The 18,207-nt window shown below is 28.7% G+C and overlaps 2 protein-coding genes and 1 non-coding gene across 3 annotated transcripts; 1 reads left to right on the top strand and 2 right to left on the bottom strand.

Annotated features, from left to right (window-relative positions):
- Positions 1-675: 675 nt before the first annotated feature.
- LOC108342586 (monothiol glutaredoxin-S4) lies at positions 676-1,322 on the bottom strand. The gene has a single exon (XM_017580378.2). It carries the CDS (start codon positions 1,161-1,163, stop codon positions 855-857), a length of 309 nt encoding a protein of 102 aa, XP_017435867.2. The 5' UTR covers positions 1,164-1,322; the 3' UTR covers positions 676-854.
- A 5,024-nt stretch (positions 1,323-6,346) lies between these two features.
- On the bottom strand, positions 6,347-6,419 carry TRNAR-CCU (transfer RNA arginine (anticodon CCU)). Its single transcript has one exon. It is a non-coding gene; the product is annotated as a tRNA-Arg (tRNA).
- A 1,475-nt stretch (positions 6,420-7,894) lies between these two features.
- Positions 7,895-8,396, top strand: LOC108342657 (monothiol glutaredoxin-S10). The gene has a single exon (XM_017580451.2). It carries the CDS (start codon positions 7,912-7,914, stop codon positions 8,218-8,220), a length of 309 nt encoding a protein of 102 aa, XP_017435940.1. The 5' UTR covers positions 7,895-7,911; the 3' UTR covers positions 8,221-8,396.
- Positions 8,397-18,207: the final 9,811 nt, after the last annotated feature.

The raw sequence follows: 18,207 nt of genomic DNA, 5'->3' as shown, positions 1-18,207 counted from the left end.
TTCCTTAATCTGAAAGACTTAAGAGGCTCTTTAACTTGATGATATGCTCAATTAGTTTTCCTCTACCTTGTCTTTTTTCTAACTTCGGCATATAACTATTTGATGTGACAGAGGAACCATGTTACTGACATTTCGCACTCACTTCTTGTACTGATAGATTTATTCCCATTCTGTGATTGTCACTCACCAACTATGTGAAAGAACAAGACAACCTTTGTTGCCTTAATGCCTTATCACATGGTCTATGTTTCTAGTCTTAGAATGTGCCACTTCCCAAAGGTAAAGAGAAATTCCGTTGATTTCTTTTTCTGATATGAAAAAGATGAAAAAAGAGAGCTTGGAGGAAGGATTTTGCTCAATGTTCACACCAATAGATTATTTTTTTCCATTTGTGTCATCCCATTTCTTCTGTTATTTTATTTTGAATCCAATGATTGTTGTAGAAAATAGTCAAACACATTTCTGCACCTTCCCCTTTTTTTCTATTTTTTAACTTTTAATTTCTGTCTTGTTCTGAAATCAATTTTGTGAAAATGCTGGAAAGCTACACAATTCACTGTAGCATGATTATTAAACAAGCTGTAAAAATTCATATCATATGCAAAGTTTATTATAATTAGCTAAACAGAAAGCTACATTCAATACAAAAAAGGCTAATTAAATGACACCTTTACCAGTCGAGTTAATTAGCCTTATTATTTATTACAAATTAGCAGCACATACATAAACTCTGTTGTACTAATATACATAATCCTATAATGGATCTGGCCGGCCTTACATATAACTTCACCATAATTATACATGTAACCAAAACAGATTTTGAGTGGCTGATGACAAAGGTTAATAGTGAAGTATCAAACCCAAAGAGCACCTGCGTTCCTAAGCATTGGGATTAAGGTCCGGTTTAGGTGAAGGCTCATGACTTCATTTGTTCCACCAACAAGCTTACCATCAATGAAGACAGCAGGCACAGAGGGATTGCACCCTAGCCTTAAAAGAGCTTGCTCAATGTCTTTCCCTCTAGGTATCTCATCAAGTTCATGAACATTTGGATTCACTCCAAAGTCACTGAAAAGGGTTTTGATGGTGTGGCACATACAGCAGGAACTCCTGCTGAAGATCACCACTGGCTTCTCTGATACCATCTGTACCACCTTATCCATTATGCTGCTAGCTCAAGTTCACAAATGTAGTCTCAAGGATTAACCAAGGATGGAAACAATGCTGCCGAAACTTTTGAATGCAGAAAATGCTTAGGGAAACCTAGCAAATGTCAAGGAGAGGTACTTGAGGTTTTGATATCTTGTGTGCATCATCTAGAGCCAAATGGGGTTTGCTTATATAGGAGGTTGAGGACATGGTACGGTTGCTTTCGTGGGAATAGACATTAGGCTCTAATTTTGGTCCCCGTGAAACCAGAACAAACAACACATTCCACTAAAATAAATTTTAAATTATGGCTTGGCTCAAGGGTAAGTCCCTTGTAAAGTGTCTAAGCCTAATCAATAGTACAAAAACAACGTATAACGTCACGCGTTCAACGTTTAACTACTGAGTTAAAAATGAGCGGTAACATTTTTATAAATAAATGCATTTATTAAACGTCCTTTAAAATTGTAATTCGACGTAAAAAGATATAAAACGTCGAATGACTTTTAAATTCGACGTCAAAAGGTTAGTGAATTTAATAAAAATTTGAGCAGGAGATTCAAAATTCATTTCTTTTATTTTAGCGCGCGAATTCTCAAACTTTTCTCGAACGAAGTTTGACGAACATCACATGTAATCTTTCTTTCATTTGATACAAATGCATATTAATTAATTATTTTATGTATGATTTTTGTTTGTTTTAACTGATTATTTTCGTGCTCTTGTCCTTCATGGCGTTTTCTGCTTTCTCTCTCAGTGTGAAGAAACTTTATTTCGACGAACCCACCTTTTGAAGGTTAGTTTTCATTTTCGTTTTGAATAACTTACTTGTTAGTTGAATTTGTTTGTTGTTTTTTGATTGAACTTGTTGGTTATTATTGTTTGTTGTTGATACTACACTACACGTTCATAGTTCATGCTTTATAAAATACCAAAAACTTAAATTTGTTGTTTTTTTTGTTCTTTTTGCTTTTTAGGTCTTCGTAGAGTTGTAAAAAAGAATCACAATTAATTAAAAAAAAACAAAAAAATTTGATTAACGTCGAACAGAATTCGACGTTAACGTCGAATTTTTTAAATTCGACCTAAATTTAACGTCTCTTCGACGTTAACGTCGATTTTTTAAATTCGACCTAAATTTAACGTCTCTTCGACGTTAACGTCGATTTTTTAAATTCGACCTAAATTTAACGTCTCCTGATATAACGGTATTCGCTAATTCGCCGTTAAAAACCCAAAATATTTAACGTTATACGCAATTTTTATACTAGTAAATTTGTCTTTGATACTATAATTTGTTAAGTTTATGAATAGAAGAACTATTGGATAAGTCTTCCCATTTGTATATTATTTTATTTTCTTATTTCTATTTATATGAGACTTAGATTTATGGATAGAATTAATAATAAATTCATAGTTAATAATGTGATAAGAAAAGAAAAAGACAGTAGTCAGGAGAAAGAAAGAGAAAGAGAGAGTGGGTGAAGAGAAAGGAGGAGAATGTTCCATTAGATATTTGGGTCGGTTTCTTAATTTTGTTGGATCATTTGTCTGAAAGTGACTTATCCAATTTGCTTTTCGTTCTAACGAATCCATATCTATGCATGCATACGGAAAAAAAACGGAGTATCCTTGCGCTTGGTACGGCAAAAAAGAAGAAAAAAAACTGTGCGTGCACATCCCTCTCATAAATCATGTAAACAACTGGGGAATAAGGAATAGTGTTACATAAGAGAAATTAGCTTTGTAAGAATTGATCTAAGTGTAGTTAGAATGTAAATGTTTTTTACATTATATAACTTTTGTAATCTGCTTTGTTGTGTTGGAAGCATCTGCTGCCATGAAAAGTAAGTTGAATTTATCCCATTGGACCTCTTTCTTTCTATTAAGATTCGCATCCAATTCTAGAAAGGGAAATATGACTATAATGACGGATCATCGCAAGTTCTAACTAACAAAAATCCAATATTTAAATTGCCATAACATGATAATATTTAAAACTACATTAGACAGAAAAATTATCATTCTCATTAATGGCATATATACTGGTAGGAGTAGATTTAATTACATGATTATGGTGATTAAGAAAAAATAATTGGCTTAATGTTGTTGGTATGAATTAGAGCTATCAAATCAGGTAATCCGATTTGACCTGATCCGGTCTACCACGGATTAGTCACTTAGTGAGTCAATCCAACCTGGTTCACATATTAGCGAGTTGAAAAAGTTCAAACCCGGCTAGACCCATCACGGGTTGGTGAGTTACACAGATTGACTCATTCGCTCACTTAATTATAATTTTTTTTTTAAATAAAAAAAATTATAATTTTTTTTAACTAAAAAAAATTATAATTTTTTTAATTCAAATCTAAATAAATTTTACTCTAAAACGAGGTTAAACTCCAAAGACAATTCAAAATAAAATAAAAATATTATATAATCTAATTGTAATCCAAAAACAAGCACAAAATCCAAAAACAAACACAAAAGACGAACAAATAAATTTTTAATATTGATAATTTTTTATCATTTGTCCATTTATAATATTAGAGTCTTGAATAGATAAATCTATAATATTTTTCTCTCTTGAAACATTTTTTTTATCTCCATCTACAACATAATAAAAAATATATATTAACTAAAAATATTGAAATATAAAATAATAAATAATTAAATTAAATTAGGTGGGTTGTTGAGTCAACCTATCTTACCATAGGTTCAATTCGGATAAATCGAATTCTAAGTGAGCTAGGTTGAAAACTAATCAACATAAAAAAGTTACATTTTTTTTAAACTCAACTCAAATCCGTGATAGACTGGATTGACTCACGAGTTACAATCTATTTTGATAGTACTATTATTAATAGTTGGGATTTTGATAGTACTATTATTAATAGTTGGGTTGTGCTCTCTAGAAAAATCGGATAAATTTAAAGGTAGGTGTCTTTATGTTGGAACCCTCTTTTGGTTTTGGCTAAACGAATCCATAGGGTGGGAGCACTAATGTTCACGAGAGAATTTCATATATACTTTTGATGCGTTTGTTTATGGATTCATACCACGTCTTGCTGCCACAACTAGACCCACCAACTATAGCTAAAGCGCACCAACTTTCAAATTTTTCTTTTCAAAATCTTATTAAAACTTTCCTCACACAAAAATTTTGACTAATCCAAATACGTTTTCTTAAAAAGAAAAAATTGGGTTAACTTTCTAAACCAAAAGTATAGGCATGAATTTAACTTTAGAAATAAAAAAAATGTTAAAATAATAATAATACGGAATAGAACTGCAAAATTTATTATTGGATTAAATATGTTTTTAATTTTTATAATTATACGTGAAATTTGAATTTGTTTATATACTAAACTTTGACACATTATTTTGTGTATAAATTTTAAAATTAAATAAATATAACATTTTAAACGTTAATTTATTTTTTACATATTAAACATTGTTTTAGGTTAGTATTTGAGTTAGAATATAATAACTTGTGTAATTAGGTCAAATGTCAATATTATTTAACAACAAAAATTAACATTATTGATTAAAAAAATTATATTATTTTTTATGTTTAAAAATTAAAATATATCAAAATTTTAAACAAAAATAAAAATTCTAATTTTTTTTATCTAAATTTAGAAATTAAAAACGTATTTTTAATCTTTTATTATTTTATAATTTTATATTGAAAGTGATATATATATATATATATATATATATATATATATATATATATTTTATAACTTTAGTTCATATCTCTTAACAAATCCAATTATATAAAAACTGATAATTTGTTTTAATAATCGACTTAAACGAATAAAATATAAGAATTATTCTTAAATATTTCACTAATATATTTTCTATTTATGAAAATTTTTCAAATTTATAAAACTTATAATAACATTTGAATTCACAATATAAAGACGAATTATTTTAAAAAATATTAATATTTAAATTATATATATATATATATATATAAATGATACTCAGAATTAAAAATAATACTTTTTAACCGATAAATTTAGATTTTTTACTTTATAAACCGTGTTTTTTTAATATTGATTCAATCTATTATCGAAAATTTATTCTGTATAATGGTTTTTGTATTGGTTTCAATGGTAGATTCTATAAATTTGAAAGCAAAAATTGGACCATAAAAAGTAGGAAAACACAAAATGGCAGAAAATTAAATTTTCATTAGCTTGTGTATTTGAAATAATTTAAAGTGTTTAGTTTATTAAAATGATTTAATTGAGGAAGAGTTGGTGGAGAATGTTAGCTTTACATAGAAGCTGGAAAGAATTGAAAAAGAAAAATGGCGGATCCTGGCATCACAAATTAGGGTAAGTACACATATATATTAAAAAAAACGATTCTATCAGGGACTTTTCGCATTTATTACTATTATTTATTCCCTATTATTATAAAGAAACATATTCCCAGATTTTATTAAGATAGCCTTATTGCCCTTTGATTCCCATAACCATTAATATTTGTCTTCTTCTTAACCTATACATTTTCATCTCTATTATTTTGTATTAATATGTACATAAATATTTTTTACACCGTCACTATTTAAAATTATTATTTAAAAAAATTGTAAATCATATCAAAAAGAGGACTTCTACTATATATTCAAGTGTTTCTATAAACAGTGTTTGTCTACTAATTGTGGTCATTGATATATAATTAAGTATTTAACACGTGCACATAACCTATTCATATACCACGTACGTAAATCTTTGTTTAAGTTCTTAATCTCTGATTATCGTATTCCTTTGTGATTGTTATTTTATTTTTCGACGTATTTTATACGGCTTTCGAACAATTTTAAACAGAGTTCCATCACTAATACAATTTGGTTTTTTACGTAAAAAAATAAGTATATATTTTTTTTCTTAATTAGGCGTTGGAAAAATTTTACATCACAGTCTTATACAAGATTGACCATCTTCGATTTTTTGACATCAAGATAAGTAATTTTTGAGATTATACTTTTAGGAGTAAAATAATTGTTTGAAAAATTAACTTTTATATTTGTAGAAAAAAATAGAAATTAAAAAATAATATTAAATAGATGTAAAAAATAAAACTTGGGAGTTGGCATACACATGAACGACACAAAAGCCCAACTTTGTAACCAGCCCATGAATTGAAAATGTACATTTTGAAAAACTAACAAAAAAGAAAAGCCCGCGCCAGGTAGGGGTCGAACCTACGACTTTCTGCTTAGGAAACAGACGCTCTATCCACTGAGCTACAGGCGCATCTCACACTATACGTTTCTACTTTTAACAATTTAAATCGATTCCTTAGCACTTCTAAAGGTTAATTAAGAAAGCTCCACAATAATTTCACATTCTTACATTTCAATAATAATGGTATTTATTAAGTTATAACTATCTTGATTTAATTTATAAAAGTTAAATAATCTATTTTTACTATTATTTCAGATGTTTCTTTTACTAATATGGAATGAGAATTTAAATTCTTTTGCCAATTGTTGTAATTTGGTTTCTTGAAAATTGTCCATTATTGCGATGTTTTGTTAGTAAAAATAATAACGAAATAATTAAAATTCAACATAGTCAATTATCACGAATAAAACGCGACCATTAATATTATAAAATATAATAAAATGTATACATTAAAACGATAATTAATTTAAAAGTATACGTTCAAAACACTTCAATAATGTTTCACCTCCCACTTGCAATTTAACGTAAAACAACTACAAATTGTGATATTTTGACATAAATAAAATTTTTACAGGTGATATTATTTTTTCTTATTTTTTTATTTTATTTTCTTTTTAAAAAAATTAAAAAATTATTTTTTATAACTATTTTACCTTGTAAAAATATATTACTCAACCATTACTCTTATAATTTTACACAAAAAAAGGTTCCTATTTTAAGATCCACCCTTTTCCAAATTCTTCCCTTATGCAACTTCAATTTTTCTCTTCATAATCTCTTCTACTTATACGTCTCTATTACTTATGACATATATATATTCATACACCCCAACTCAAGGATAGAACTATATCCTATCCGCCACGTGTCAACCTCCATGCTCATCCCACGTGGTACGTATTACCCTACTAATAAAGAGATTCTTAACGTATTCCAAACTATTATATATTGCTTAACTTTAAAGATATAACAAAATGATGTCACCTTTTAGATCTTTTATGTTATATTAAATCGAAAATATTATAAAGCTAACAAGATCTGAACTATCACATGACCATAAAAAAATTGTTCAAAACCGATATTCAAGCAAGTAAATTTATTACTTTTGAATGGGTTAATTTTTTATTAATAAGTTTAGTTTAATTATTTAAAAAATGAAACCTTGGTTGAAGAGGTGTTGTTGTAAAAAATATACATAAAATTTGTCCCAATTAAAGTTGACATTCTTGACGCACCAGAAAAGGCACGTAATGAGCAGTGTTTTCATGGACATGAAGGAGATAATTCTCTTTCTCTAATTTTGGTGGTCCCATTTCCGACAGTGTTTGGCTTATCTCGATGGCCTAGTAGATTCTTTGTAACACAAGTAGCTAGGGCAACTGAGACACCACACAAGTCCCTCTCAAATCAAGGATATTTTCAGCATCAACTCATGCAAGAACCTTCAATATTTTCACCCCTACCTAGCTATATATCTCCTACTTTAGAATCTCAACCACTATATATGTCCTGACTCCTCACATGTACAAAACCAAACCAAACCCTAATCCAACCACATTAAAAAATGGAACGCATAACAAAGTTGGCATCACAAAAGGCAGTGGTGATCTTCAGCAAGAGTTCGTGCGGGATGAGCCATGCAATAAAGAGGCTGTTTTACGAGCAGGGTGTGGGCCCTGCAATCTATGAACTTGATGAAGACACAAGAGGGAAGGAAATGGAATGGGCTCTCATGAGACTCGGCTGCAACCCTTCTGTCCCTGCTGTCTTCGTTGGTGGCAAGTTTGTCGGTTCAGCCAACACTGTCATGACCCTTCACCTCAATGGCTCACTCAAGAAAATGCTCAGAGATGCTGGTGCTCTATGGCTCTAGAACATTAACCTCATACAAATACATTCTACCCTAATGCACACACCTTCTCACAAACGCTGCTTTAATTGTATTATAAACCTTCTTCTTTTTACTCCTGCGGCTTTTTCAACCTTCATTCTACTCAATAATATCTAGAGACTCTGCTCTTCTATATAATCTTCAGTTTGGGTGCATTGTTTCACTCATATATATATATATATATATATATATATATATATATATATATATATATATATATATATATACTGATATCAAGTTCTTTGTTCATGCTTCTTCCACTGATAAATTATTGTACACGTACTGTGAATGATAATAAGTTTATTAAGTATAACAAATTTATAAGTCATGTATGTTTTTTTATTCTACGTATCCATTGATTCATATGTTTGAAACAAATTTAAAAGTTCTAAAAGAAGGTGGCGATCAAATGTTTTTTTTTAAAGATTACTTTTACTGAAAGTGCATATAATGTATGTTTGGTTGGTTCTTACGTTTGAGAGTTGTGAACTAAATGCAATGTGTTAATGCTTTTGGATATGTTTTAACTGCAATGATTGTGGGAAATGAGGATTCTGAGTTACGTAGAGGGTGATGATATGAGCATCCATGCATAACAATAATTTAAAATTTAGGGAAATTTGAATGGGGGTGTACGTGGCAACCGTGGATTTATGCATGTATGTTGGGGTCTTTATCATTTCGAAAGAGGATATATTCCTTAATTGATTGATATGTGTGCATATAGAAGTGGATAAATTTCCCATCGAATACAATTATTCTGATTGTAGTGTTGTTCCATCAACGTGTACACGTAATGTCATGTGTGGCCCTTTCATATGCTTCTTCACTATATATAATAGCGTAATTTAGACATTTTAAATATGAATTTTAATTTTTACTATCTTTAATAAAATAAATTTTACATTATTACAATGGCACGTTCTTTAAAAAAAAAGGATATTTTCATTACTCTAATTTGGTCTTTTATGTTTAGGTAACAAAAGACGGGAAATAAAAGCTTTAATTCATATAATAAAAAAAATCAAAGAGCAACTCATGTATATATAAAAAAAGAACAAAAAGGATTACTGGAGACATTTTTCTATCATTCTCTGATCGAGTCATCATCTAGATTTTTCCTCTCTTTACTATCTAGGATCTCTATTGGCACAAAGAGGACTTAGGGTGAAAAATATGTCCTTTAAACATCATCAAGTCCAATATTTATCGTTTGCTTTTCTATGTGTAGGTAAATCCCTCTTTCTCGATAAATTGCGGCGCAACTTTCAGTATTCTTTTTATATGGAGATTTTCATAATTTTTTTTTATATTTGTGTTTGTATATTTTTTTTTTGTTTCTTAAAATTTTATTAGAAGATTCTCATTACTAAATGAATATTTGCTCTATTTATGTGATGCAAACCTAGAGTCATTCGATGCTCACTATACCATAAGAGTCTCTAACGTTGATAAGGGGTGAAAGTTTAATTATATTGCTTAATACATTATAATTAATTTAAATAATTAAGTAATTGTGTTTGATGAAATTGGATATCAAATTAGATTAAAAAAATCCAAATTAAAGGTTGATGAAAGTGGATATCAAAAGGGAAATATTAATTTCATGACAATTATTGATGCATTGTTATCACTATATCCTCATTGTTTTAGTTTAAAACCCATGAGTAAATCCTTATGATACAATGAGGCTTTCACTGTTACGTGATCTGGAATATGTAACAACTGCATCAATGTCAATATTTTCTTTCACGTCAGTACAGTTAATATTTTTGTTAACTGCATGCGAAGATCTTGTATATAACAAACTTAACATGTAGACGTTATACTTCATAAATTCATGCCGCTCAAAGAAAAGTGCTGCTTCTATATTAACTTTTTATCTATTTTTTGTGTGTGTCGGATTACTGTACGAACACGTTTACGTGATAGACCCTACATCATCAGCATAACATGGTGAGATCATCATTAACATTTGTATCATTAAGATGTCGAAGGCGGAAAGGTAAATCCTTCTTGGTTTATATTTACATGGAAAGCGAGTTCCTCACTACATGGAAAATAATCTCTTTCAAACTCATAAGTCCTATAGTTAATCACGGCTAAAGCTGAACGCTTAATTCGGACTTAGGAGGCATAATGTATCGTACCTAGTGGAGACCGAACGGTTAACATTCAGCACCGTTCGGTCCATCCACTCAGGTCAAAGATTGAGCCGCAATTGGGCTAGGACTTAAGCTATTATTGGGCCAGGGAGGGCCACAAGCTATATACGTTTCACTTACGTTCAATTCACCCTTCATAACACCCAAACATTCAGTAGTGATAGTCCTTCATTGAATACTCAACCAAAAGCCGAGGCTCTTCAAATCACATGCCTAACTTGAGCGTCGGAGTATTTTTTGCAGGTACCTCCCCCCTGGAACACAAAGACAACCGACCGGCCAAGACTAACGTGACCAAACGGCTCAGACGGAGGTCAACCAAACGATCAGACTGTGGAAGCCGAGCGGTTTAAGTGGAAGGAGCAGGAGAAGCTAGTGGTTCAAGCATCAGAAGTGTTAGTGTCTCGATCCCACAAAATATTTACCGAAACAACATTAATTATTTTAAAACAAAGTATAATTATTAACAAAGCTGACCCTGAAAATTATAAATACAAATTTAAGATAAAGAAGTGAATGATTGTATTTAATACACATTTATTACTATAATTATCGAACAATCACTAACTATGGTATTGAAATACCATAATCTTCCATTTGATTAAGGAATTTAAAGACAAACAACAATCGAGACCGAAAGTTAAACGTCAAGAGACATATAACTCAATCAATAACCGAAATAGTTTTAAAAAATACTATGTATTGACTATATATGTTTGTATAAAACGAAAGAAATTATGTATTATATATATAATGCATATATATTCTAAAGAAAGAAATACAAATAACATTAAAAACGAGTTTAGTATAAAAAAAATGCAACATGACCAATAAGTCAGAATTAATTGGTGATAATATTGAGATAAGTTTTATGAGTTAACAAAATTATGACATAAGTACGAAATGTGATTGTATGATGAGCTAAAATAGAATAATAAGGTGATAAGGTGTGAATCATTTGGCTGATGGCATAATATATGGAACAAAAATTAACCTATTTGCGTGAGTAGTCTATTAATAAGGAAAGAAATAAAGGATTCTTCTAAACAAACTGCAATATTCCATTACGCTATAACGCAAAAACGATGACTCTGTCATACGTTGACTGCTACTTTTACTTGAAATAAATGCTTTACCATTGCTTTAAGATGTGAAATATATGGAAATGAAGAAAAAAAAAGTATTTGCCCCTATTTTGTTCTTCTTCAAAGTTCCTTTATAATTAAGTTTAAAAATAACAAATTTATAATTAAACTCATTTCGCAGTTTTATGATCTTTTAGCTTAAAAATGATGATTTGTGGAATCTTTACGATTTGGAATAAAGAAAGAGATGAGTAAAAGTTAATTTGTCTAAAGAAAACCTTTTATGTTATAATCCTCATTAAATAAAAAAATTATTTTAATTTTAAAGTTTTCTTCTTTTTGAAACTAGGAGGATTTCCCTTTCAAGAATATTTAAAATAAGTTATAGTCGAATATTGTTATAATAGAATTAAATAGAATGAGGTCAGGCTTTTATAAAATATATATATATATATATATATATATATATATATATATATATATATATATATATATATATATATATATTATTTTGAATAAATTAATACCATTTGTCAAAATGTTACTAATTTAATTTTTCTAAATACTAGGAAAATTATTTTTTCTTCTAAATTTGGGATATACTTTAGTGATAGATTATCATTAATTATCGATGAAATATTATCGACTATTAAAAATTTATTGATAAACTCTAATTTATTAGTGAATATTTTTTGACAGATTTTATATTTTAATGGTATGAATTCGTATGTAAAATTCGTTGAAAAAATTTGTCAACAAATTATAATTATTATTATCTCATCAATAATTATCATCATAATTATTGATGGTCAAAGAAGAAAATAAGATAAAAAGAAGAGGATGAGAAAAAGGAGGAGGTGACTAGGGTGACACAGACGCTTGCGGTGACACCAATGATTGTCCATGATACATACATGAAAAATATCAATAACAATGACAGTGGTAATCGAAGTTAGAGAAGGAGGCGATGAAGGAAGAAAAAGAGGAAGGGAGACAAATAGAAAGTGAATGAAACCCCAAAAGATGAAAATGACCGAAAGGAAGAAGAGAAGGAAAATGAAATCTAATCATGCATTTTACTGACAAATGTTATCGACGAACATTTACCGATAAATTTGTGGTCATTGGTACTTACTAACGAATGTATGTATCTATCAGTAAAGTTTACCAATTGTCATTTTACACACAAATTTGTTTGTCCATAGTACATTGATAATAAACATATATAATTTGCAAGACAGTTTTTACAATTATTGATAAATATTAACCATCATTCATATCTAATTTACTTGCAATGACCCTATAATACAAGAAGAAAAATTATATCTGTGTCATGTTCAAACAATATTGCTAAATGATTTGTTTCTTTCTTAGTAAAACAAAAAATGCAGTACTGCATTGTACACGTATATAATTATATATATGATGAATAATGAAGTTATTTGAGGTAACTTTAAATAATAATTCTTCATTTTTTTTATTGAATAACTCTACCAAGTAAGTTAATTTTAATTATTAGATTAAAAATAAAGAATACTTAAAAAAACATCTTAAAATGACTTACCAATCATTTTACATATGTGATGTTGTCAAAATGAGTTGTAATCCGCTCGAGTCAACCTGATTCATCATGGGTTTGAGCCGGGTTGGGTTTGAAAAAAAAATATTTTTTTATGTGGGTTAGTTTTCAATCCAGCTCACTTAAAACCCGACTCACGCAGTTTGAACCCGTGGTGAGCCGGGTTGGCTCACAAACCCACATAATTTAATTTAATTATTCATTATTTTGTGTTTTAATATTATTAGTTAGCATTTTTTTTATTATATTGTAGATGAGATAAAAAAATATGTTTCAAGAGAGAAAAATATTATAATTTATCTATTCAAGACTATAATATTATAGAAGGACAAGTGATATAAAAATTATCAATATTAAAAACTTATTTATTCGCCTTTTGTGTTTGTTTTTGGATTATGCTTGGATTGTATAATATTTATTTTTTTTATTTTAAATTGTCTTTGGAGTTTAACATCAATTTTAAATTGAAATTTATTTAAATTTGAATTAAAAATAATTAATTTTTTATTTAAAAAAAACTTATAATTAGGTGAGCTAGTGAGCCAATCCGTTTAACCCAACAACCCGTGGTAGATCGGGACGAGTTCGAATTTTTTTAACTCACTAATAAATGAATCCGGTTGGGTTGGTTCACTAAGTGACCAACTCGTAGTAGACTGGATAGGATCAAGTCGAGTTACCCGTTTGACAGTTGTATCATCTTAGTCTTATAAGACTATTAGCTTATTTATGTGTTTTTTTAGCCTATAGTAAACTTGTTTATGTGTATTTTTATAAAACGTATCAAGTATATATGTTTATTTATGTTGATCGACTTAAAAACATATCATATATACACTATCTTAATTTGGTCTAGAAAAAAACTAAAACAATAAACTGAAATTTGTAATCTAAATTAACTCGCGCAATTCATAATTAATTAATTTGGTTTATTTTTACTCATACATATATTCAACTTACTCTATTATAGATAATTAATAAAATTTAAATAAATTTAGTGATTTTCTACATGTAATCCCTTAAAATTTTAGAGAGATTCACAATTATACTTATATTTTTATAAACATATACAATATAAAATTTCTATGAAACTATACTAATGGAAACATATATATTCCATGTTAAATTAACTCTCAACTACCAATTATACTGTGAAACTCTATGATAATTTGTTTTCCTTTAATTGAAATATCTAGAATACAAATTAAAGCATATAGAAGATGACTAAGTTGAAAGTTTATATATATATATATATATATATATATATATATATATATATATATATATATATATATATATATATATATATATATATATATATATATATATATATATATATAAATAAATAAGAATCGAACGAGTTGATTAAACATCTGTATAACAGACAAGTGTCACTGTATATTTGTGTTATGAAAGTGCCACTTGAGCAATAACACAAGCGATAAATAGCTTTCTGACAAATATTTAAAGGAAGTTCCAATTCCTATGCCCCAGTACCAATAGCTTCTTCAAGACAAAATATATAAGTAACTTTCTTATATTTTTGAACAAACCATTTCCATAATCTTATAAAAATCTAGTGTATTTATTATATATATTTATATTGCTGATAAAAAATCTATTATATTTATTATATTTATATTGTTGATAAAAAGTCTATTGTATTTGTATTTCTTCTTTCTGTTTTCTCTAGCTACATGTTAGATAAGCTTTTAAAAGTATTTTGTATGCATTACAATTTGCAGTGCAATTGGCTGAGAAAAACAAAACCCTAATTATGAATATGCTTGAGATATAGAAAATAAAATCCCAATAAGGCAGACTCTCGATGCTTTTTATTTATTTATTTAAAGATGCTAAAGAAGGAGAATAAATAAGGTTAGTGTTGTTATTTTTCTTAGAAAAGGTAGATAAGCTAATATTCAATATATCTATTTTTTGTGTCCATAATAAGCATAATATCTGTATTTGGAATAATAGAATGAGACATATTCTACTTATCTAATAACTTAAAGTTATACCATCTTCTTGCGTCCACTATAGGTTCTTCATACATTCATTATTATTAGATTCAACAGTTATCATTTTATTAAAAATTATAACTAAAAGTTAAAATATAATTTAAAAAAAAAAAAATAGCCATCCAAATGTCACAGTATATCATTGTGACTTAGCTGATAAAACAATTATGTCTTTTTTTTAGTAGTCTTCTCTTAATAATTGTTTCACTGAAATTTTGAAAATCAAATTTGTATCCTGGATTATAATTGTAATTGTTGAAATAAGTGTTTATTGTTAGATTAAAGGCTAGTGGTAAACCTTTCATCCAACCCTCATCTTAAAAAAAAATATCTTTTGTATACTACTATTTTTTTTCCTCAAAATTAATTGCTTGCAACCTAACTGATAATTTGTTTAAAGAAAATCTACATGTTTTTCATATATTATTTTGTACCTAAAATAAAATTTAGAGGATGTCTTTTAAACTGGTGGCAAAATGTATTAGATTGAAGAATGTTACACACTACAAAAATATGTAATTTTACCGGGGTTTTTTTTCAATATTACCGGCGGTTTTAACCCCCGCAAATCACATTTCCCGCGGTTGGACCAACCGTTGGGAACACGGCCGTCGCCAAGTAAGTACCGGCGGTTCTGGAAAAAACCGCCGGTACTAGCGGGGGTTTCCGGAAACCGCCGGAATTACCAGAGGTTTTGTCGAAACCGCCGGAATTAGCGGGGGTTCTGTGAAAACCGCCGGGAATTACGGGGTTACTCAAAAACCGCCGGAACTAACTAGGGTTATCTCAAAACCGTCCCTATTTTGCATGTGTAGTTTACTGGGGTTAAAACCGCCGGGAATTTATACAGTTCATTCTTTTTTTATTGTGATAAAATTAGATTATGATAAAAATGATTTTATTGACAAAACAAACAATAAATTAATATGAACTAAAATTGAATAATATTGTATAAAATAAACTATATTGTTCAACCTAATATCATTCATACAACTAATTGTTCATGCATAAAAATTAAAAATAAAGATGTTCATTACATATGTTCAATATAGATGTTCAATACAAATGTTCAATACTAAAAGTATGACTCATAAAAATATTCAATAAAGGTTTAATAATTAAGTGCTCATATACTTCTTCACGACTTTGCCATTTCTTAAAATTGCATTTCTGACATGGACATACTATCTTTCCCCTAACACCACTATTAGTGAATGCGAAGTCCAAGAAAGTATTCAATCCTCTCATATATTGATTTGTATTTCGAGGCATGTCTATCCATGATCTATCCATTACAACGACCTCTGTTCATGCCAAGAGGATTGGAAGGTTAGAATAAGGACGATATTCAACGAAATACACTACATGAGATGAATTTACTAAACTGTGAGAACTAATCCAAGGAAAATCATTTACAATCGACTTTCCTTTTATGGGGAAAGTCAACTCACAATCCCTTAGATCAAGGGATTTATTTCAGGAGCTAATTTCACAATTAACTACTTTATTAGGATTGATTTTGTTTCACTTTTTATCTACATAAATCATATTATAAATCATATTATAAATCACAATTTTGGTCATTATTTTATTTTAAATTTTAGTGCTTAATTTTTAATTATTAGTCTCTGGATTTCTTTCTACACAATTTTTATTCCTTAAGTTTTGGTTATCTTAACTTTATTTAACTTTCAATTTTAAAAATACATTGAATCAGAATGAGTTACATTGGTTCAAGTCTTTAGTATCAGTCGTGTTCTCCAATCTCACAGTATCATGTTAAAAGTAATAAAAAGATTATAGGCAGTTAACTATAAGTAAAGTAAGTTATGATAATAAAAAAGAAATGCTTTTAAAGAAATTCAAGAACCAACATTATAAATAAAGTAAAAACTTAGAAACTAATATAATTTGTAAAATATAAGAACCGAAATTACTATTAAACTTAAAATAAAGTAGTTTTTTACATATTAAACTAGCCTATAAATTTAAAAAATACATTGAATCAGAATGAGTTACATTGAATCAGAGACTTTCATATTTGAATATTTCAATATATTGTTCTTAGGTCTTAAAATTTGAATTGTTTAAAACAAACCAAGGATCAAATCACATTGAAAATATATATAAAAGAGAAAACATTTATTCACGCAAAACCACCACAGAGCAGACCAAGCTACTCTGCCAAACTTCTTCAACTGGTTCCTATCTTCCAAAACCACATACTAGCTTTTCGCTAACCTACAAATCCATTCTGTTCTACTACTTTTTCTTTTTCAACCACCTTCTTCAACACAATCTCCCTTCTAAATTCTCCCTCTACTTTTCCCACCTACTCTCCAAAACGTTTCTACCATCCATGTCTCTTCCACTTTGCTTATCCACTCGCCTTAATCTTTCGTTTCCTACCTTTTTCTGCACCTACCTATTCACTCCATCTTAAATAAATCTGTAATATATGGATATTAATATTTTTAATATTGTTTACATTATTATTTTTATCATCAATGTTTTTTTAATATTGTTATATTTAAGCTTTGTTTTACCAGTAACCCATTACTGCTTTCTGTCATTTCATTTTATTGCTCAACATCTAATACTTATGCTTTGGTGACAATACAACAATTTTATCACTAACAGACACTGAGTATAAAAGAGACCATGTTCCCTACCGGTCTCTATTTTCTGAAAGTATAATCATCTATTAAAATGACAAACAGATCTCTCTCTCAACCTCTGTTATTTATAGATGATATCCACTACATTATATTCTCTTGTTGCCCTTTTACACTCAACATTTAGTATCATTACAACATTGTCGATCTTAAATCTCTGCAGTACAAGTTTCCCTTAATAAAAAAAGTCAGCATCCTCTAAATGAATAGTCCCCATAAACAGCACTTTGAATCTAAAAACTAAGTTCTCAACAAGCAAAAAGAATATACAGTTTTTGGTTATATATTGCATTTATGAACTTAGCCATTAAAATTAGAAAAGAACCTTCTTAGTTATCTTGTCCACTTCATCAATGTAAACAATCCCTTGTTGAGCTGCTTGAACATTGAACTCTGCTGCCTATATGGGAAAAACCAAACTCACAAATAAGAAATGGCAAGTAG

This window comes from Vigna angularis, chromosome 6 (assembly GCF_016808095.1).
Source record: "Vigna angularis cultivar LongXiaoDou No.4 chromosome 6, ASM1680809v1, whole genome shotgun sequence".
Lineage (NCBI taxonomy): Eukaryota > Viridiplantae > Streptophyta > Magnoliopsida > Fabales > Fabaceae > Vigna > Vigna angularis.
Note: the sequence above shows the minus strand (reverse complement) of the source record. Positions and strands in the feature narration are given on the sequence as shown.

What these genes read in the sequence shown, in the direction of transcription:
- LOC108342586 (XM_017580378.2), bottom strand. Translation starts at nt 1,163, where the DNA reads ATGGATAAGGTGGTACAGATGGTATCAGAGAAGCCAGTGGTGATCTTC.
- LOC108342657 (XM_017580451.2), top strand. Translation starts at nt 7,912, where the DNA reads ATGGAACGCATAACAAAGTTGGCATCACAAAAGGCAGTGGTGATCTTC.